The sequence below is a fragment of the Heliangelus exortis genome, chromosome Z (genome assembly GCF_036169615.1).
Source record: "Heliangelus exortis chromosome Z, bHelExo1.hap1, whole genome shotgun sequence".
Taxonomy (NCBI): domain Eukaryota; kingdom Metazoa; phylum Chordata; class Aves; order Apodiformes; family Trochilidae; genus Heliangelus; species Heliangelus exortis.
In genome coordinates, this window is record NC_092454.1 from 22,540,505 (window position 1) to 22,563,047 (window position 22,543).

General features: G+C 40.4%; 1 protein-coding gene across 1 annotated transcript; it reads left to right on the plus strand.

Annotated features, from left to right (window-relative positions):
• Nucleotides 1-9,607: 9,607 nt before the first annotated feature.
• PHAX (phosphorylated adaptor for RNA export) lies at nt 9,608-19,219 on the plus strand. The gene is made up of 5 exons (XM_071730263.1): nt 9,608-9,784; nt 11,619-12,238; nt 14,037-14,157; nt 15,673-15,756; nt 18,266-19,219. The coding sequence occupies exons 1-5, from the start codon at nt 9,680-9,682 to the stop codon at nt 18,533-18,535; spliced, it is 1,200 nt and encodes a 399-aa protein (XP_071586364.1). The 5' UTR covers nt 9,608-9,679; the 3' UTR covers nt 18,536-19,219.
• Nucleotides 19,220-22,543: the final 3,324 nt, after the last annotated feature.

Consider the following 22,543-nt stretch of genomic DNA (forward strand, 5'->3'; position numbering starts at 1 on the left):
TTTGTTCAGTTGATGTCTTGCAAAGCAGGTCCAATTAGTGTGAGTGGCTTAAACTACTCCTAAGATTCAACAGATGGGATCTTTTTTTTACACAACGTTCCTCATACTGTGTGTCTGTTAGAAAAGAAAGATAAAAAATTACTATGTTAGGAAAGAAAGAAGAAAATTATTGTTTGGCAGAAAATGGTTATTGTAGCTTAATGCCTACATTAAAATAGGAGCCAAGTTATGAAGAAACTATGTGATCATCTCTTCAAATGTGTCCTGAAAAGCTTGTAACCATGGCAGAAAAAATTCAAGACATGACCAAGGTCATAAGAGAAAAAAATGTAAGAGAAGGTTAGGATTCCAACCCAAATTCTATGAATTTTCATTGCCTATGACAAATGAGACAAAGTCAGATTCTAAGGCACCTGAGTTCAGCCAGGAAGGGAAAGAGAGAGGGGACCATTCTCATGGTCATTCATGAGAACTACAAGTGCATGAGAACATTCCCCTTCTTTGTGACCTATGACTTTGCCTTCTAACATATGGCCACAACTTGCTACCTCTCTTGCTACCTCTATCTCTGGGACACTCCTGCACACAGCTCTCTTGACTGTGCAAAAGACAACTTTGTCACTATGGAGCATCTTACTGAAAGGAAGCAGAATAACTCTTCCACTTACTTAGCTGATGTATGTGCCACTTAAAAGCAGGTGTGTTTTTAGGAAATTTAAGAAATTATTAAATGTCAGGGGCTTGAGGATGAGCAGTGAGACTGTAGCCAAAAACTTATTTTTCATAGATCATTACGAAATTGGTTAACTGACTTCTACAGTTTTTTTCTTATTGGAAATTGTGGGTTGGGAGGTGAAGAGACTTAAGTCCTCCAGGGCTATGTTTTTACAGCCACAACTGCTTAAAAGGCCACAGACCTCAAGCAACGCGGTAGCTCATCTTATATACCTTTCAGTTCCTTTGAACTGATAACTCTACAGCTCAGGTTTACATGGGACCCCTAGGTGAGCTAAATCTAACTACTAATTTTTCTCCAAATTGGGACTGAGCCACATTTCGTAGTCCCCATGGCAGTTGCATACAGCTACAATCTTTTCTTGAACATGTCAATAAACTCCTGAATTATATCCAAGCTTCACACCATGCTGAAAATAATGAGGGAGCTCCTGCCAAGAGCTTTCATTAAACCCATGAACTTCTTGGACTCTGGAGTGAACAGCTGACCTCAGCAAGGATACAGCACACAGGACAGAGGTGAGGTCAGTAGGCTTACCACTGTTGGGATGGGGTTGGGATGTTACCATCCCTGAGACTGCCTACCCATGCAGCTTTTTCAGTGGTGAGAGTCAGTTCTCCAAATCTGAGCCACCTCTGGTCTGAAAGCTGCCTAAAACTGTTAGGCAAGCAACACTAGAGCCATCATGAGGAGCATTTACTGAGCAGAAGAGGACTATATTCTCCTCCTGGGCTACTAGCACAGCCTTTTAGAGCCTTGTATAACTTGAGAGATAACTTCAGGAGAGAAGTGACAGAAAGTCTTCCCTGACAGGCACTTTGGTGTCCTGCTACATGCACATCACCAGCTTCCTAGGTGGCTATACTCATCTGTTACCCTTCTTTGCTTTTTTTTTTTCTTCTGTACTGGGCCTGGTTTTGCTTAGTACAGCTCTTTTTGTGTGGATTTCCCCCTCACTGGATGGGGAAGAATAAAGAAATTAACCAACGGCCTGTCTTGGACTCCATTATTGCTCTGAGAGACAGAAAGTGAAATAATCTTAGTCTTGCTGTGCTGACAAACCAATCATCAGAGCATGAAAAACTCCTGCAGCAGCTGTTTTACATCCCCTGTATTTAAGTATTTGTTATTTTTCTAATGTACTAAATCTATTCTTTGTGACTTTTAAAAGCAGGAATATGGTGGGTTGGAGGTTTTTTTTTTCAGCTGCAACAGGCAGTCTCTAGAATAACCACTGAGATCGTTTCCATGGGAAGCACAGGCCTGTAAACAGCAGATGCTGTAAGATAGGATGCAATTGACAATGGAGAAGGGAGGCACTTAAAAGCACTGCTTACAATTTTTCTTTCAGTAGAAGCCTTTCAGAACAGTGCAGAGAAAGGGAAAAAACTTTTGCAAGGTACTGTGAGCACACATCATGAATTACAGGATATGTTCTTCCCAGGGAAAAAGATGGCTTTAGATGGTTTCTCAGTAGAGCTGCACAGTACATTCACTAACAGAAAATGGTGATGTTCTGAGTTTAGAAACTCTGAAGATGTTTTCCATTGCAATTTCTGTATTGCCCTCTCTGGGGTTGAGACACTTATTTATTAAACTAGAGCCTTCATTATAAAAGCTTTCAGTGACATTTTCATTGTGAGTTATTGACCACCATGGGAATAAGTCACTGCTCTTGAACTTGGAGGTCAATTTTCTAAGTCAGGAAAAAAAAAGAGGACTTGTTGGATGATCGAAGGAAAGCAGCTTCAAAGTTTCAACGCAGAGGTCACACAGGTAATTTTCTTCCTTTCATTAGCAACAGTCAATTTCACATGCTCTTGGTAAATACAACATCTATTTGATATATTTAAGCTCCTTGCAAGGCAAAGCAACAGAAATAACAAAAATCAAAATCAGATGCTGACTAAGTTCTGGTTTTGTGAAAGGGTGGCAGGAGGGGTTCAGCATATGCTGCTGAATAATTTAAAAGGATATGAGTGATGCTAACACCAATAGTTTCATATGAATTAATAATTCTCACTGGTCTAGTGATTAATGTTAGTTGCTTCCTTCACAGCAAATTCTGAGCTGTGGAAAAATTCCAGTAATGTACCTTGTTTTCATGAGCTTTTCCAGTTCTGAAAACAACTGATAAATGAAAGAAAATAGTCTGAAGACGAATGTGAGTAGCTTGTTCAGGAACAAGTAAATCCTTAGATATACAAGAAGAAAATGCATAAATAAGAAACTGAGGCTGTGGGATTTAAACAAAAGAAGTTAAAGTACTGATGGTTCATTGTTTTCTATCTTCTTATGTGTTTGTTCAAAGACAGTGACTGTTTCAATCATGAGCAATTTCTGCACATATCTTAGCCCTTTACTGAAATAATGCAGAATTTGTATATAGTCTTCTATAAGATCAAATAACCTCTGAGGTGGACAGTTCTGCTTCCCTCTGGAGTGTCAGAGTTCTGTGAACTGAAAAGGCTCAGAATTGGAGGCAATTACCTCTCAAGAGGATAAATCCTACTGCTGAAGTGAAAAAACAGTTACTTGATACAGCACACTTTTTTTCTGAAGATTCCACTATATGCCTCTGAACAATGGAAATCTAGCTCCACTGAAGCTAACAGGAAAAAATAAACCAGTCTTTCAAGGTAAAGATAAAGAGGATGGAATTTAGGTGTCAGTGCCTCCTAAAAAATTAAAGAGGCACGGGAGTAAAACGATATGTGAACAAGTAAGTATTTCTACTGACAATTCCTATATTTTCATTATCAAAACAAATAAACTGTCTGTCTCACACCTTCCACAATGTAACAAACACTGATATTCTAAAAGTCTTCTAAAAATAGTTTAAATAATTACTTTCAAGACAGAATTCCTTTTTCTCATGCTCATACCCGTGACAACATACATACACTTGTTCTCATACATAGAAGAGCAAAAGGCCACTCTTGAGCAGGCTGGCTTCTAACCAAAATAGTGAAGAGTGTCTGCCTATGGAAGTGTTTAAGCATTGGGTGGATAAAGAAAGCTTTCCTAGACCTTATCATTATCTGCAATCTATGCCGAGATCCTGTGCGTAGATCATTGCCAAGCCCAAAGTATCTGTGAATTAGTAATAAGGTATTATTACCCTTTAATTGATAATACCTTCTATTGATTAGCATTTGTTGCTTTTTCCCCTGATGTTCTGAATCTCTTTTCTACTGATATAAATGCATCCTCTGACTTTCACAGTGCCCTGTGAAAAAGAATGTCACTGTAGCTGTGGGCTATCACCAAGACCTTTTATTTTAAATTGGCCAGACATCAGTCCCATATTCCTTCTATTAGGTAAGATGGTGAATAAATATCTCTAAAGCATAGTTGGTACTCCAATCACTCTTCTACAGATGTCTGTCGTAGACTTATTCAGTTGTCCTTATTGTATATTTCTTAAAGGCTTTACATTGTTGTCACACTTTACTCTATTTTTCCATGCTCATCAACATTTTGTAGGGAGAGGAACCAAAGCAGCACCCAGTATTCAAACTACAGATGCAATATGAACTTATAAAGTATGGAAATTCTTTTTCCTACTCTACATTATTTTCCTAACAATTCTTAGCATTCCATTTGCTTTCGAACTCCACCAGATCACTGAAGTGCGCTTTCATGGAACTAGATATTATAATGATCATCTTAATGTCTACTGCTGTGAGGTCGAGTTCTGTATGTCTCTCTTCATTTATTTATCACTGTGTGCAGCCCTCTTCATCTATCTACTCTGAGTCTTAGCAGGTCCTTTCACAGTTACTCAGCTGCTTCTAACCTAACAATTCTGCATGGTTTACTGACATTATCACCTCTTCCAGACCATTAGAACCAATGTAGGATCTGACATGGGGACTGAACCTATGTTCAACCTATGTTGAAAACTTCCAACATTAATAACAGGCTTAGAATGAGCTGCTAGATTTCTTGAAGACTTAGGCTGCATGCTGTGGACTTTCACACAGATATACTTACAACTGGAATAGAGTTGATTTCCTTCTAGTAGCTGGTACAGAGCTGTGTTTTAGGTTTAGCATGAGAATAATGCTGATAACACACTGATGTTCTAATTGTTCCTCAGTGGTGCTTATCCTAAGTCTAAGACTTTTCAGTTTTCCATTCTCTGCCCACAAGCAGGTGCACAAGAAGTACAAACTAGAAGATAAGGAGGCTACAAACATAAACAGAAGCTGGAACTTGACAAGATAAGAACACTTAATGGCCTGCCTGGAGACAGACAAAGAACTGAATTATGAACAAGTGGTTCACTTGTTCTTCATACCAGTTTTCACCAACACATCTTCCAGTTGCCTCAATATCTGAGGTAATCATGCTGAGACAATGTCTTCAAGGTGCCACTGGTGTCCATAATCAGCTGTATAGTACTGTGCAGGAGGCAAAGGAGAGTTCACTTGATTACTTAGTGCACTGAAGGGCAGACAAAATCAGAAAGGAATCTATCTACTACCTGAAAGGAGGGTGTAGCCAGGTGGGCGTTGGTCTCTTTTCCTAGGCAACTCTCAGCAAGACAAGAGGGCACGGTCTCAAGTTGTGTCAGGGGAGGTTTAGGTTAGATATTAGAAAGAATTTCTTTACGAAGAGGGTGATCAGGCATTGGAATGGACTGCCCCAGGAAGTAGTGGATTCTCTGTCCCTGGAGATATTTAAAAAGAGACTGGATGTGGCACTCAGTGCCATGGTCTGGTAACTGCAGCGGTAGTGGATCAAGGGTTGGACTTGATGATCTCAGAGGTCCCTTCCAACCCAGCCAATTCTATGATTCTATGATTCTATCTATGCTGTCCCTCCCCCAAAGTCCTGCATAAGCAGCCATCTCAACCCACACTCAGGGTTATGGCTTAAGTGGGGTGAGTGAGGGAGTGGGAAAACATAATGATGCAGTATGAACTATACCTTAACACAATGAAAAATACATCTGAGTTGTGACACAGTTTTCTGGATGTTTTCAGTATATAATTTGTAGACTTTCTCTATGGGACCCAAGTCTTGTAATGCTGATACACTAGGAGGTCCCCTTATGGAAAATTCTTTATGGAAAATTAATGAGCCCAGGAAAATTAATATTTACTGTTTGTAACTGATGAGCAAAGGAATAAATCTACATTTTTTTTCTTTCATAAATCCTACTCTGTACCTGTTAAAACCATCTTTTGCTGACGAAAGCTAATCCATAGTGCCCCCTATATGCTTCAAATAATTTTTCATCATCATTTAAAAATGCATAGAAGTCAGACGTATGTGCACACAGACATAAAGATGCATATAAATCCAAGATGCTGGCTCTCAAACTACCTTATATCCTGGTATGTAAGATTCACTAAAAGGAGGCATGATACCAGTGTTTAAATACTTGCTGCACTCCAAGGGAGTGATTGCTGTTCAGCTTCATAAATCAAAAAAGAAAATAAACTTAATGCTGATGTAAAAAAATGCTCATGAAAGCTTGAGCAGGTAATAGTGAAAGGACCACTCCTAGATAGAGCTGATACACTTCACACTGCAACAGCTTTTGGAATAACCCTTATCACCCCCTGATGCCTGGCTATGAATACAAAGCCACGTGCACAAGAGAAACACTTTACTGCCAAGTATAATACAGTTACACAGAGAAATGCACGGAGGGATTAGTCTTGTGCTTACCTGAGGCTTTGGTCATGCTGACTGTCTTTTGGATATATTCTTGAAATTCTGAAAGCCTTGAATTGCTTAGTACTTTGAAAGGGCAGCTCAATTACACTTTATGTATTTGTTGGCTGTGTCATAGTCTGGACCACATGAATATAGTCCTTATGAAGAATTTCCTGCTTATTGTTTGCTAACTGCCTCAGAGAACAATTAAAAAAATTGTCTGATATCAAACTGATGCACTGAACCAAGGTTTCTTTTGTTCCAGATTTTACATTCCTGAATGCTGTGTATTTTCAAGGGCAACAAATGGCAAGGTCTCAGCAACTTAATGATAAGTTTTACTGAGTTCCCCCTGCACAAGTCTCAGCCATTTGGAGAATATTGACAAGAATAAAAACACATCCTGAGGCTGTTAAGTTTTCAATTCTGAGAAATTAGTATTCCCTTAAGGTTAGCTAAAGTTAAGGATAGATGGAAAGTGCATAGGTTTTACGGGTTTTTTTGTGTTCTTGACCTAACTGGTCTTGACCACGTTGTTAATGATAACCTTTATCCTCATGTGAGACAAAATGAACAGCTCACACCTACTGAGAATTTTTTGGGGGGTTTAGAGAAAAATACTATACAACACAGAGTTTTTGATAAAAGTGCTAAATAAATACCACTCAGAATGTCAGAAGGCTCAGTGATAGGATTGTCTTGGATCTATGGGAAAGGAATAATATCTGGAGACAGAACAAGAGGTCTGAAGACTGAGAAGCTCCACTCAAGTGCTGTGCACTCATGAAGAAAGGTAGAAATAAAAATATTTTGAAGTCTTGGTGACTATAATTCAATGCAGATTTTTTGTTCTGCAAGAAATAACACTTCGAGCACTTTAGTAATTGGTCTACTCCACCGCCTTTGCTGACACTACCTGCAGATTCATGCTGCAAGACAGGTTGACTCAACTGCTTTTCCTTTCTTTTGGTGATCTGTGCCTGCAGTGTCACTTCTTGGTTAAAGAGACTCAGTGAACTGGCCAGGCTAAAGAATAACCTCTTTTCTGGCTAAGCCAGTTTTCAGCTGGATCATTTGCTTTGGATCATTTGCTTGATATAATTCTCCCATCATCTGCCACACAAAGTCTAATGCTGTCTAATTGAAGACATGAAAATGCTTCTTTGTCATTTTGTAGATTTGTGCAGCTGTTGTGATACAATTATCACATAGTGTGTTGTGTGATTGGACATATCAGATGTTTTGTCAGATGTCTGATAAAATTTGCACAGCATGTGTTGTGTGATCCAGATCATGTGGTGTGACTGGTCTCTTGTGTGGAACCCTTATGTTTGACAGATATTGATACATTCACATTGTATTTAATATTTTAACCCATATTTTGGGAATAATTTGTCATATGCATACATATACAAACATTGTACTATTGGATGACATTGTACTGTCGGCATTATCTTGGAACTTGGTACTGTTGGCATATCAAGGAATTATCTTGCAGTCATTGTGGAAGTCAAATAAGGTATGCGTTCCAGTTAATAATAATCCTTTTTTAATTTGCAAAAAAATGTCTCATATATCAAGAATGGGCATCATACTAACTTTCTGTCCATCGGGCAGCAATCACTGGATTTTGTTCCCTGCATCAAAATTCTGTGAAGCTCTAAAAAACATCCTATCCCAAACTGTCAGCTACTTAGTACTTTAATTAACATTAAGCTTAACTTAATCTATTTTTAGAACAGTACAGCATAATGCATGCTTTTTAATTTATTCACTTACAGTCTCTCATTTCTTTGCCCTTCAAACCAGGAGGGGAGGGCATACAACACATACACAGGCAGCAACGCCTACAGCTTCTAAACTCTTGCAGAAAATTGTTTCTAGGTAACACATTCTACTTTGCAACCGTGAATTACCACTTTTCTGCAAACTGAAAGTAGTGATAGACCTAACAGCAGTGTTAGATGACAGGAAACATTAAAGACCATTCCACTGGTTTAGTTGTCCTGATTTGGTGGATCTGGGGAGGTCCCTGGTTTGGTTAATGAACGGATTTCTGCTTGGCTCTCCGCTGCAGGAAGACACCCAGAGTTTAACTCAAGGTATTCAGATTTCACCCAGAAACACAGCATTTTGAAGCTGCACTGCACCCTGCCGTACTGCTTTGTTTATACAGGTTATACAGAGGGACAGTGTATGTGTTAGCAAAAGAAACGCACAAATTGCTGAAGGAAAACAAGCTACACTGACCAGTCGGGCATTAATCAGAACTCAGCCAACAAGAAGCACTGTCTCTGAAGTCCTAATTGGCACAGCCAAATGGGAAATTGTTGACCACTGATTATCAAAAGTCTGTCACTGAAGTAAATGCTCCTCAAGTTCAGTTTGAAGGATGCCTACCAGCACGTTCTACTTAAGTAGAAAAACAACCGGTTTTAAGACAAAATGTGGCAGCACAATCTCTTTCCTTTTATTGAAAACTCAGTATGACTTGAGTCATACATAAATTGACAGATGAATACATAGTAACTTTCGCTGGGACGGACTACAGGGCAGTGAGTGACTGCTGACAAGCAGAGAAGGAACGTTTCTCCAGGCTTCTGAGTGCCTCTGTGCAAACAGGAAGTGCTTTTCTTCCTGTATTTGCTAATAAATACCTCGAGAACCTGCTGTACGGATCAAAACGGGCCATCCTACTAAGATAATCCAACAGCTTACTGCTTTGTTGCCCCTTGTGTAGAGCCTCCCGCCGCCACGGGCAGCCCCGCCAACGCCGAAGGGTCGGATGCCCATGGACCTGCGAGCCACCCCAAGCACGCCGTAAAGCCGACCGGGAAGGATTTTCAAGTGAACATCTCTCTTTGCGTAGCACCAGTCACGTCCACAATTGCAGGACCAAGACGACGCTAGGAGAGCAACGGACAACCACATCCCGCTCCCCGCCCCGCGACATTAGAAAAATGGCGGCGGAGAGCAAGCGCACTTCCTTCTTTCCTTCCTCCCTCCTTTTTTCTTTCTCCCTCCCTCCTCCCTCCTCCCCCCTCCCTCTCTGCCTCTCTCTCTTCCTTCTTTCCTTCTTCCCTTCCTCCTCTCTTTCCTCCCACCCTTCCTCTCCCTCTTTCCTTCCCCGCCCCCCCGCGCAGAGGTTCCCGACACACGCTGTGATTACGTCACAGCCGCCCGCTCTCCCTATTCGTGAGCGGGGTTCTCCGCGCGCCGCGGCTGCGTCCTCCTCCTCCCCCGTATGCCCAGGAGTCGTCGCGCTCCGGTGTGATGGCGCTGGAGGCGCGGAGGATGGAGGGCGACGTGGAGGACGGGGAGCTCTCCGATTCGGACGCCGACATGCCCGGTGCCGGCTCCCCCGGGGACCCGCAGCAGGTGAGGATGGGGAGGTGGCATCCTGAGCCACGCCAGCCTCGGCGGCGAGCCGCGGAAGCCTCAGCCGTGGGAACGCAATGAGAGGGCCTCAAGGGCCCTGCCGCGGCCCGTGTTGCCTCGCTCTCGGCCAGAGAACGGGAGGCGCTGGATCGGACCACCGAAGAGCTTGGCGCCTGCTGTAGTGAAAGGGAGAGGTCCAGGGGCGGCTCAGGCGTCTGTGTCAGGGGTTCGTTCTCCAGCAGTCACTGCGCCGGGCCGGAGAAGCGGATTCTTCCTCGGGTGTCTGTTCATCTGAGGCGGGGGCGGGAGAGCCTTTTGTTGTTGCTGGGCGATGGGTTCCGTGAGCAAAGGGGAGTGCTTACCGGTATCCTTGTTATGTTTACGAACAATAGAAACAAGCCGCTGTGAAAACGCACGAAGGCAATGAGTGGCTATTACTGCTTTCCCTTGACTGTACAGCTCGCTTGCATCCGTGAATTGCTGACGAGATGTTACTTATTTCCAAGTGTCTCGTCCTTTTTTCACGTTAGAGTGTTCTAAGAAGTTTATAAGGGGTTTTTGATGGCACGTGGGCAGAAAGATTTCGAAATAAGGTAAACCTGTGCATGATACTCTCTAAAGATTTTTCTTTTTGTTGGATATTTTTATCTATTTGCAATATAGTTCTGGGATGTATTGCACAAAATAAGTTGTTACAGATGTGGGATTTTTTTCTGGTTTAGAGTTGTTATTGTTTGCATTATGGAATACATTTTAAGTTAAAGGATTGTGTTTCATAATATGATAAAATAAGTTGAAGACACGTTTTCCCTTTGCTAATAGGAGGAAGCAGAAATGGTGCCAAAATGTTGGTGAAACTAATAATGTTAAAGAAAGAATTTTTATTTCACCTGATGCTGAAGGATGAGGTCTTATTTATAAAGCTCACAGGATAGCAAATAACTTTGTCATAGTAAATATTTTAGAAAAAAGCTGGAATTATAAGGAAGGAAAATGATCACCAGAGATTAGCACAGAGTGCTAAGCACTAGTGCTTTCATAAATTATGGAGATTTGAGCTTATGGTATGGCATTCATATTTTAGTTTATCTGTTAGATGTGTGGGGAAATAGCATTCCTTGAATGTTTTCTCACAGTGCAACTTTTTTTGTAAAATATGTTGAAGCCTTAAGGTTTTATCCTAATATATAAGAAGCCATGATGAGTCTGTTTGTGTCATGTACAGAAGACTCCAGGTCTTCTGTAAGGTACTGCTGTCCCCAACCGGTCGTGTGCTGTCCTGACTAAAACAGAATCATAGTGTATGGTTGGCTTCTGAAGGTCAGAGCAGCATCCAAGTTTTGTAGGTTTTGGTTTAGGCTTTTTGGTAATTTTTTCTTCTCACTTGAGTCTCTGGGAACACTATTGTGGTTGCAGATCACTTGTCCTGACCCCTTTCAGACTCCAGGGAGAATATTAATTTTTATGCTCATAAAAAAACCCTACAGTAAATTACTGTCGGTGCCTTCTTTTGTCATTTTCTAAAGAAAGAAATGGTCCAAGACAATTTCAAAGATTTTCCAGTCTCATAATAATTTTAATTAATTCAACAAAGATTATATTTAGTAGATTAGCAGAGTCCTGATGTGTTTTCTATAGCAGCCATCCTGCCTTTCATATACAATCATTCAAAATACAGAATATTCATAGATTTTCCTATCAACTGTAATCCAAAAGATGCCCAATTACATGAGTCAGAATTAAGTTTACTAGCTAATGACATCTTTAGGATGAGTTGATAGCTCTTTTTATTTACAGAAGTACTTAAATTAACAGATTTACTTTTTCATTTTAGAAATCACATGAAGGCAGTGACTCAGGCAGACCATTCCAGAGCAGCATTTTATCAGGTGCACCAAGTGTTCCATATCGGACAACCAAAAGTGTGGATTCAAGTGACGAAAGCTTTTCTGAATCAGATGATGACAGTTGTCTGTGGAAAAGAAAACGACAAAAATGTTTCAACATTCCTCCTACTAGATCTGAGCCTTTTCAGCTGAGCCAGAACCACCAACACCAAACTGCTCTAGGTGGCAAGAAGGTCAACAACATATGGGGTGCAGTACTCCAGGAGCAGAATCAGGATGCAGTGGCTACTGAACTGGGGATTCTAGGCATGGATGGCAGTATTGACAGAAGCAGACAGTCTGAGACTTACAATTACTTGTTGGCTAAAAAGCTGATGAAGGAAGCTCAGCAAAAGGAGGCAGAGATTTTAGATAAAGAACTGGATGAATATATGCATGATGACAAGAAAACAGTGCCAGTAGAAGAAGAAAATGGGCAAGGGTTTCTCAAACGGAAGCGGCCTATAAAAGATAGACTGGGTGAAAGGCAAGAAATGAAATATAAAGGAAGGTACGAGATAACAGAAGAAGATTCAGAGGAAAAGGTGGCAGATGAAATTGCTTATCGGTGAGTTTAACAACAGTGTATCTTCACTTCCTCAGGTAAACCATCATGTAAAAGGTGAAGGGGATGAAAAAGCTTTCTCCCTGCTAAATAAGTAAGGCGTGGTACCATATTACAAATAGCATATGTGCCTTGTCTCTGTTTCCAAAATTCTGCGATTAAAATGCAGCATTGTGGCTGGTATCTTGTAGAAACATCTAGTAATACTGTTTTGTTTAGTTTAAAATTCACCAAAATAGTTTGTTACTAAAGAAAAGTGACAAGAAAAAAAAATATTTTTGTGTCATGATAGAAATCTAGTAGTGGGTTTTTTAGTAGTGGTTCTATTACACATAGTAGAGATGTGTGTTCAGAGTTGCATTCCAGTGAATACCTGCTGTGGTCCCCATGAAGATCTGGCTTGAATTATAAATCTTTGAAACTGTAGATGACTCAGACCTGTATAGTGCTTTGGAGAGCACAGATTCTGGAATACATATATTCTTTCTGTGGAACATGCATGTCTGAGGTTAAACTCGAGTACTGAAATCAAGCCTTGCCTCTTTCTGTGTTGTGATAATGAAGGGTAGTTCAGTGTTAATTTGTAGAAGCCCATGGTTGGGGCTATCAAGGTCCAGCCAAATGAAGCACTTGACACTCTCCAGGTCTTTTCACAATCCTGTTGTACACTGAGTTGAGTGAGAAAAATCATCTGAGCAAAGCCCATTGCTTTTTAGAGTTATTTTGCAGACAATTTTATTTCTTGAACCAGTTTGCTGCCCAGTTTCTTTAGAGAAACTCACCAAGGTTAAATACAAAGTATAGAGTTAAGTAGTCTGAGTAATAAATCCTTCTTGTGTTTAGGACAATTCTCACTAAAACATGAATTCTAACATCTGATTTCAGGTAACTGCAATTATACAGTTGAAGCAGTTGAAGCCAGCATGGTTCTAAATAGTTGCTCACCTCTGTGGTCAGATACCTTTTATTATGCAGTCACTGTAGCATATACACTACATACTTTGTGGCATAGTAAGGTCAACTGGAACAATTAGGGCAGGCAGTAGTCTTCAAGAACCTTTTGATAATGTTGGTGGTCTCTTGGTCCCCAAAGTGTAGAACCAGTGAGGTGTAGTTCTTGGGACTCTGTTCTATGAGAAGCTTTGTAAATAAAAAAGGAAAACTTAAGACATGAATTCTTACAAATGGTATTGATTTGTTGGTTTACAGTGTTTTCCAGTGGGAGCACTTACTTTGGCACAGTGAATTAGTGCTATACAACCCATTCCCTTCGTGCAGCCTGAGAATGAAAATTTCTGTGTAAGGACACTGATATTAACAAAAGAATACAGCTTAACTCCATAATACTGGAATTTTTTTCTTTCTTGTTTACATTTTACAGGTTATCATAAATTAGTCATCAGACATTTCTTTTTTTATTATGAAGGTGTGTCTGAATTCTCCATTATACAGGAGAAATACTACGCTTACTATTGTCTACAGTTAAGTTTTGATTTAACTGTAAAACATGCTGTAATTTTAACTGTTAAATGCACACATCAATAGATGAAAAATAACCACTCCATGCATTTTCACTGGAACAAATTTTTAAAATACATGGTTTAAAAAAAATGTCCCTCAGAAGCTCAGCATTTTGAAATTTGATGCAAGAAGTGATTGAAACACATATAAATGTGTTCTTGAATTTTAGTACAGTCCTCTATCCCACAGAATGAATTATTCTTTAGGGAAGTTCCATGTCCAGTTCTCCTTGAGAAATTATACTAAGAATGTGTGTATTTTTTTCTTTCCCTTCTCTCAGGCTTTGTGAGCCAAAGAAAGATTTAATTGCTCGAGTAGTGAAAATAATTGGAAAAAGAAAAGCTATTGAGCTGCTTATGGAAACAGCTGAAGTGGAACAAAATGGTGGAATGTTCATAGTGGTAAGAAAAATGTAATATAATAGGTTTGTGCATGAGTGTGGGACACACACAAGACAAGCACCTTTTTACTTCACATATTCTATATTTCTCAACTTTTACTTTGGACAGGTTCTCCCGAAGTTTCATGGGAATCCTGTTATGTGAATCTTGCTTAATAAAGACTAATGTAGCCTTTCAGCATCCTTTGAGTAAACAATGAGATGAATTAACCCAGACACTGCCCAACTTTCTGAATTGAGATTAGCATCTGATTTGCAGTGGTAACATCTGTCACTCTGCCTTTACACGGGATCTCTGCCTCACTTGCTTAAGAGTGAAGGATTCTGAAGCTTGTCTTAAAGCTTGTAATGTTAGGATCCAGGCAAAGCCTCTGGCACCTGCTTCAGTAAGTCAGGTGCATGTTTGGCAGCACTTACCTATTTACTGAGTTAATGAGCATGCTGTCAGAGGTCAGCTTTCCCAGTAGTGAGCATTTCTAATGTCATGTTTGAATAGCAACTTTCAAAAGGGAGTCTGTTAGCCTTACTAGAGACTTATGTATCAGTAAAGCAAAACAGTACTGAATTCTGTTACGATCATGGTAAAAATGCTACACTTAATGGTTACGTTATCGATTACTCATTATTTTGTTGGTTTTACTAAATAATGAGCCTCAGAGCAAAAGTTTAGTTGAAAAAAATTGGGAGGTAGCTACTAATTACATCAAGGCATTTGTTTGTAATTTACATCTTTTAAGTTTTATCATTGGAAGGAGAAGGAAAAAACAGGGAAAAACCATAACACCATCTTCTGCCCTGCTCCTAAAAAAAGCAACAACTTTCCAGTTAACAAATTGTTTTAGAATCAAAGGAGTTTGTCTTGAAAGATTAAAGTACTTACTAACAAGAGTTTACCAGGAAGATGAAAGGATAAAACTGTGGCACAGGTTGTATGGCACTGCTGCTGCACTGCAACGTATTGAAGCTTTGAACTAGTATATTGTAGGGAGATACTTTAAAGTATCTGTTGTGTTTCCATATGCCTTAGGCAGAAATGCAAAATCTTGCAGATAGGCAAATAAATTGTAGAATTGCCGAGCATGATTTATGAAAGCCAAGAGGTACATAACTTGATTAAAGTAATTTGTGATGTTTTGCTAGGCTGATGTGTCAGAGTATTCTGAATATTTAACTTAGTAAATACTTTATTTCAGGTAGTTTTGAGAGTAGTTAGCATTTTGTTTCTTCGCTACCAAAATCAGATTTAGTGTGTAGGTGAACCACTTGGTATTATGTTCTAAAGCAATTTTTTTGTAACTTCACAGTTTACCTGTACAGATATAGCAGACTGGTAGTTGGCCTTAAGACTAGTTCAGTCACAGATAAAACATAGCCAAGGTTATTTTTATGTATTACCTGTAGTGGTAGAGCTTAATTTTTTTTATTCTGTCTTAATGCATATCATCAGCTTAGATCCTATTTTAATATCAACTCAACATATTAAGCTCACTATTACTAATCTACTTTCTCTATTAAGAATGGTACTAGGAGAAGAACACCAGGAGGCGTTTATTTAAACCTGCTGAAGAATACACCTTGCATCAAAGAAGAACAAATTAAGGTAAAAATGATTGCCTAAAGTAAATTTTGCAGTCTTGTACTAGAAATGTTATGATTGACTGACTCCCATAGCTTCTAGCAGGCTTAACTATATTGCAAAGAAACCAACTTTTCACATTAAAAATACAAGTGTACTCTTCACTGGGTGAAGAACTGGCTAGATGGCTGTATCCGGAGAGTTGTGATTAATGGGGTCAAATCTAGTTAGCAGTCAGTCACCAGTGATGTCCCTCAGGGCTCAGTTTGGGGCCAGTCTTGTTTAATATCTTTATCAATGATCTGGATGAGGGGATTGAGTGAACCCTCAGTAAGTTTGCACTCAAATTGGGAGTGTTGATCTACTGAGTGTAGGAAGGCTCTACAGAGGGATCTGGATGGATAGGCCAAGGCCACTCGTGAGGTTCAGCAAGGCTGAGTGCCAGGTCTTGCATCTCAGTCACAACAACCCCAGGCAATGCTACAGGCTTGGGGAGCAGTGGCTGCAAAGTTCCTCAGCAGAAAAAGACCTGGGGGTTCTGGTGGACAGTGGTCTCAAGATGAGCCACCAGTGTGCCCAGGTAGCCAAAAAGGCCAACATCATCCTGGCTTTGATCAGGAATAGTGTGGCCAGTAGGGAAGTGATCTTGCCTCTGTACTCAGCACTGGTGAGGCTGCACCTTGAATCCTGTGTTCAGTTCTGTTTTCTCAATACAATAAGGACATTGAAGTGCTGGAAATTGTCCAGAGGAGAGCTATCAAGCTGGTGAGGGGCCTAGAGAACAAGTCATATGTGGGGTTGCTGGGGGTGCTAGGCATGTTTAGTCTAGAAAAGAGGCAGCTGTGGGAGACCTTATTGCCCTCTAAAATATGTGCAAGGAGGTTGTAGAGTTCACTCCCAAGTGAATAAAGACAGGGCCAGAGGAAATAGTCTGAAGTTGTACCAGGAGAGGTTTAGATTAGGTATTATGAAGACTTGCTGTACTGAAAGAGTGGTCAGGCACTGGAACAGGGAGGTGGCTGAGTCACTGTCTCTGGTGATATTTAAGAAACATGTATATGTGACACTTCAGGGCATGCTCTAGTGGCTGAGATTGTAAGGGGGTTGGATTTTTGCTTGTTGTTTGTAGTGTTTGGACTCAGTGATCTCAGATGTCCTTTCCAACCATGACTACTCTGTGATTCTGTGGGAAAAAAATAATTGCTATTCACACAAGGCAATTGCTTATTGCCTGTCACAAAAACCTGTTGAGGACAGTGAAGGTGTTGGGCTCGAAGAGACAGAAGCTGTATTTTCCTTATTACATATATACATTACAGTAGTATTATCAGCAGCTGGTTTTCTTCTTTATGAGCTCTGTGTCTCTGTGTGTGGATTGAATGGTATTCTCTTCATTGGGTATGTATATTCTATATAGATCTAGCTGTAGCACCAGGCAGTATTTCCCATTAAGTCAAATGCTGGTCTGAGCCTGGTCTGCGCTGCTCACTGTTCTCGTCTGTGGTGCTCACCAGATTAGTTTTTCAGCTTGTAATTGTTTTTGTTAAAAGAAAGACTTGTTTCTTTTGGTTATGGGTGTCTACAGCTCACTCTGTATACTGTGCTAGCATCTTGTACAGGGAATTGAGAAGCAAATAAACATAAACTGGGATTGTCTGGTTGATGTTAAAAAAGAACAAAAAAAAAAACCCAAAAAAACAGCAGCTGCTTAGAGCATACGGTGGTTACAGAAAGTTGCAGCTTTGATCACTTCGCCCCCCTACAAAAGAAAAAAATCAAAATTGCTCTTTTGCACCTCTTTCGTGCTCTTGTAATTATGCATCTGACCTTTCTCTTGCTGGTACTGTCAAGCATTTAACGAGACATGAGTTTCCACTCCACAGACTTCTTTGATGATAGGAGATGTCACACAAACATGTGGGAGATGTTGCAGCTTTTGGGGTGAAAAAAACATTAATGTTCTCTGTATGCAACTTACGGTTTGTTTCTTTAATAAGCAGGGAAAGAAAGACATCTAGCAGCATTTAACTCTGCTACATGCCATTATCCTCCCTGAAATATGGAATGACTTAAAACAGTCATATTTTGTAGTGGAGAAGATATTAATGGGATTCAGAAAATTTTGACAGGAAGGATCATGAGATGTGGATTCAAATTTCATTTGTGGAGGAAAATTTTCTCAAGTTGTCATAGAAATTCTGGTCGCATTTTCTCTACAGGTCCCTGTGTGGCAGCATGACCTTCTGGTCTACCACCCATTCCTCCCAGTTTTATCTCATCATCAGACTTGAAAAGAACACTTGGGGTGTATGTAAATAATTACCGCTAAGATCCCTAGGAAAATCTGCAATTAAATGATTTGTGGGGCATTTTCCTTAAATGCAATATATCCTCATATTTTGAATAATGTGTATCTTGGTTAAATATTATTGAATAGTATTTGCAATTAAAATTAAAATATTACTTTGTTTTCTTTAGGAAATACTACTAAAACAAATATTCTAAGGTGTTTTTTTATCTTGCTTTTATAAAGGAAATATTCTATCTGGAAAACCAAAAAGAATATGAAAACAAAAAAGCTGCAAAGAAGAGGAGAATACAAATTCTAGGAAAGAAGATGAAAAAAGCGATTAAAGGGCTTAACCTTCAAGAATACGATGATGCATCTCGAGAGACTTTTGCTAGTGATACGAATGAGGCTCTGGCCTCCCTTGATGATCTACAGGAGGCACAACATGAAACAAAGATGGAACCTGAAGATACTATTGAGATTGATACTGCTCATGATTTGGAGATCTTCTAGTTACTAATGTTCTTGATAACAAAGTCTCTATAAAACACATATTAAATAAGTCTTTCTTATAATCCTATGGCTTCTTGTTTTCATAACCTGCAGAATCATGGGCAATACTTGGTGCTGAAGAACATGATTTAATTCTTAGCTAAAATCTACAGCATGAAAGATATTTATTGTCCTGTTATTTGTTCAATGAGTGATCAAAAACTGTTACACATTTTCTTGATTACTGCAGTGCCATTATTGTTCCTTAGAATCTTTTTTTAGCCATGCTTGGCTTAGGAATTATGTGTTTTAACCAGTGCATCATATATAGTCTACTAAAGTTGATAAAATCATAAAGTTATCTACGGATTAACAGAAAAAGCACTATGAAGTTGTTCTTGATGTCAAAGAATTTGTGTTCTTAATAAAGCACAGTTTCGATGAGGTCAGTGAATGATCCAAGTGATCTCAGACACTCCCCTTAAGCCCCCAAGACATGACTGGCCCTCCTGGCTATCAGGCCACACTGTTGGCTCATACGCACTTTGCCATCAACCAGGAACCCCAAGTCCCTCTCTTGTGCTGCTCTCCAGCCACTCATTCCTCAGTCTCTAGGTTGGTACCTTTCTGATGCTTGGCAGATGATTCAAAATTAAGCATGAATTGTATCTCACACACTGAATAAAATATTAAATTACTTCCTTATCCCCTCTTAATCCTTATCCCTTACACTATTTCTCCAACATTGGTATGCAGAGTAGGAGGTGGTGTTTTGCAGTGGCATATGTAGTGGAAAATACAGGCATGGAAAACCAAGATACATCTGAGCAAAGAAAGGCAGGGGCTAAAGTAACAGGTTTTGCTGGTTTAGGTCTCCAGCCCCTAACTTTGGAGGTTTTCCTGCAAGTTTACTGATGTCTAGCTGTACATGTATTTTCAGAACAAAATCATCTCTGCAAGATATCAAAGCAATTTTTGGCACAAGGCCAGCAAGAATTACTCAGTTGTCTCAGGTTTTTTTTGAACCAGCTGAGCAACAGTCTGAGCCTTCAAAAAGGCAGGAAAATTAACAGCTTCTTAGAGTTTGCAAAAATAGTTCTGAAATGGGATAGGAGTTTTCTTTTTGACCAGCACAACAATGTATCAGCAATTACCATATTTGTGTTACACTATTTAAGAATTGCTAGGAAGAACTTTTTTTAAAGGCTTTGTTATCAAAAGAAGTGTGTTGATGAGAATAGCAACATTACGAGATTGAGACCAGTACAGACAGATCGACTTGAGAAATTCACTTAATGTCAATGACCTTTGAATAACAACCTTGTATATAGACACCATTGAGCAATCTATGCTTTAAATTTCTGCACCAGGTAATGCTCCCTATTGTAGTAGTGGTCTGAGTTTTCTAACTCTTCTGCCTAGACTTCTTCCACTATTAGACACAAACAGAAGTTACACAGATCTTGTTGTTTGAAAACATAACTTGTTTTGTTAGTGAGATTTTACTAACCTGTTCTCCCCTCATGTCTCTGTAGGCTCTGCATGCAGGTATAAACCCTTCACCTTGCAATTCATGTTTTCCATGCTGCTTCTTGCATGTGTGGTATGACAAAGCAATGTAGAGCTTGCGGGGGGTCAGCACTTCTGTGCTGAGACCTAGACAACAACAGTATGTGAAAGATGACTACTGGTTTGGTTTGGGTTCTTTTTCTCCATACAGAAGGCTGCTGTGTAGTTTGTGACCCCAATTGCAGGCAACTTCTATGTTGCATGTTGGTTTTAATGTGACCGGGGAACAAGTGCCATCTGCGATGTCTAGACGCTGTCACTGCTAAGTTGTTCCTGTGACTAGACACTATTTTCTCCTCTAGAATACTTAAGAAATATTAATGAATGAATTCATTTTCAAACCCAACAACAAACTTCTTCCCATACAGTTTGTTCACTTGGAGCCCTCGGTTCTCTGAAGCAAAGCACATGACGAAAACACATAATGAAGTTACCATATTGAACAATTCAGTACTTTCAAGAGCTGGCATTTTCAGGGTTACAATCTTTGAAGAAAGTTCTTAAACAATACAGCACATTCCAGTACAGGCTTCGCTAAATGAGAGTTTTTACTGTAAGAGTAGGAAGCATTGGTAGGACTTGAAGTTTTCTCTCGCAGTTCCCACATTTTCAGCTTGTTTAGTTTGTTGGCGCTGATGATGGTGCAAGAGGCGGCACCTCTGAGGTGCTTGACTGTTGACTGGCTTGTACTGAACTAGAGAGTGTGCTCTGTGTTTGTTGAATGGCTGTTTACCAAAATCATCAAGCAAGCAAGCCTTGACCCACTGCTTAATGCAATGCCTTGGGAAGATCCAAAGAATAATTTGAATTTAAAGCTAGTGATGAGGAGATCAGAAAGTGGTTTTGTACCGTTGACTTCTTGGGAGTTTCACCCCGCTCCCCAAGCTGCTGCTGGGTATCTGCAGCAACTGGTATTGAACCTGGTTCAAAGCATCAAGCCAGGCAGACATGCTTTGCTATTCTCCCTGTACTGCTGTCATCCTACTAGCAGGAATTTTTTATCCTGGAGCTCACTACTATCTAAAACTTGTCTAAGTCTTTCAATCTGTTTATCTTGATCACAATTTAAAGACAAAACCTGTGATTGTGCCTCCTCTGTTATGTTCTGAGGAACAGCTAGACGCAGGAAACTGGCACATGCAGGGCTATTGATTCTATGGACCAGTTTGTTCAGGGATGTGCTTTCTGAAAGATCTGCAAAGAGCCACAGAAGGATAGGAATTGGGAAACAGCAATACCAAGGTATAAAGGTGAAGTGAAGAAAGAATGTGAAGGAGATAACTATGTTAATTATGACAGTCCATGATATGCGTTAGTTGGATTGCTTGCATTGTCTCAGATCAAACTTGTGGAAGGGTAAACACTGTAATAAAGAAAATTTTGAGCTTCAAATGATGGCTTGTTTGGTTTTTTTCAGTCTATCATAAAACCTTGCTCTGAAAACACCTGTTGCTGATCCCCTCAGCTTATGGCATCCTCTACAGATGCAGTTCTGACACACCGTAGACTGCCGGAAGCACTTCTCTAAAACAGCAGTTTATTTCAATGGGCAGGGGAGATTTGCTTTCACCTCTCTTCAGTATCAGCATACTAGGTACCACACTACTGTTCCAAGTTTTACTGGCCAGTTGCATGTCCAACATTAAAGTGAATTTATGACCTCCCAGGGTACTTTAGTAAGTCAGGGAGCAATACCCAGTCTTGGAGAATTTACATTATGGTTTCTTAAAGGAACTGAAGAATCTGGCAGAGACAGTGATTCTAAGAAATGCTTAGGGTGATATCACAGCTGCTGGCCGAGCCCTGGTTTTGTCAGCTCCCATGACACCCTCCTACTGCGACTGGCAAGATGGCAGCACCACTGCCCCGTCCAACCCCCACCTCTAGTGTGCGCGCGGCCTGTGCGTTTCACCCTGGACGCCAAGGCCTTGACTTGGGCCTTCCCAGGACGCTGTCAGGACTCCCAGTAGTAGAGAACGTTCAGCCAGGGGATCTCCTAAGAACTCTTGCCCCACACGTGTTCATTGGCCCTGATGGGATTTGTGTCAGGGTCTTGAGTAAGCTGGCTGGTGTCACTGTGAGGCTCTTCTTGGTCATCTTTCACAGTTTGAGGAGTTTGGGGGCAGCACCAAAGACTAGGGAGTGCCAGATGTTACAGCCCGTCTTTAAAAGAGGCAAGAGGGTGATCTGAGGCCAGCCGTCCAGCCATCCAGCCATCCAGCCATCCAGCCATCCAGCCATCCTCACTTCTGCCCCTGGGGGAAGTATGGGCCAGGTCCTCACGGTGGCCATTTCTGACCCCACGAGAAACCAGCATGAGTGGCAATGCCAACGCCAACTACGTTGTCAGACATGTCAAGACTGTTTCTGTAGCTTCCAGACTTTATTTGAGCGCTACAGCTAGATTAATAATGACAGCCTCCTGCTCCTCTTCAGGGCTGGTGGTGCCCCAGCAGCTGG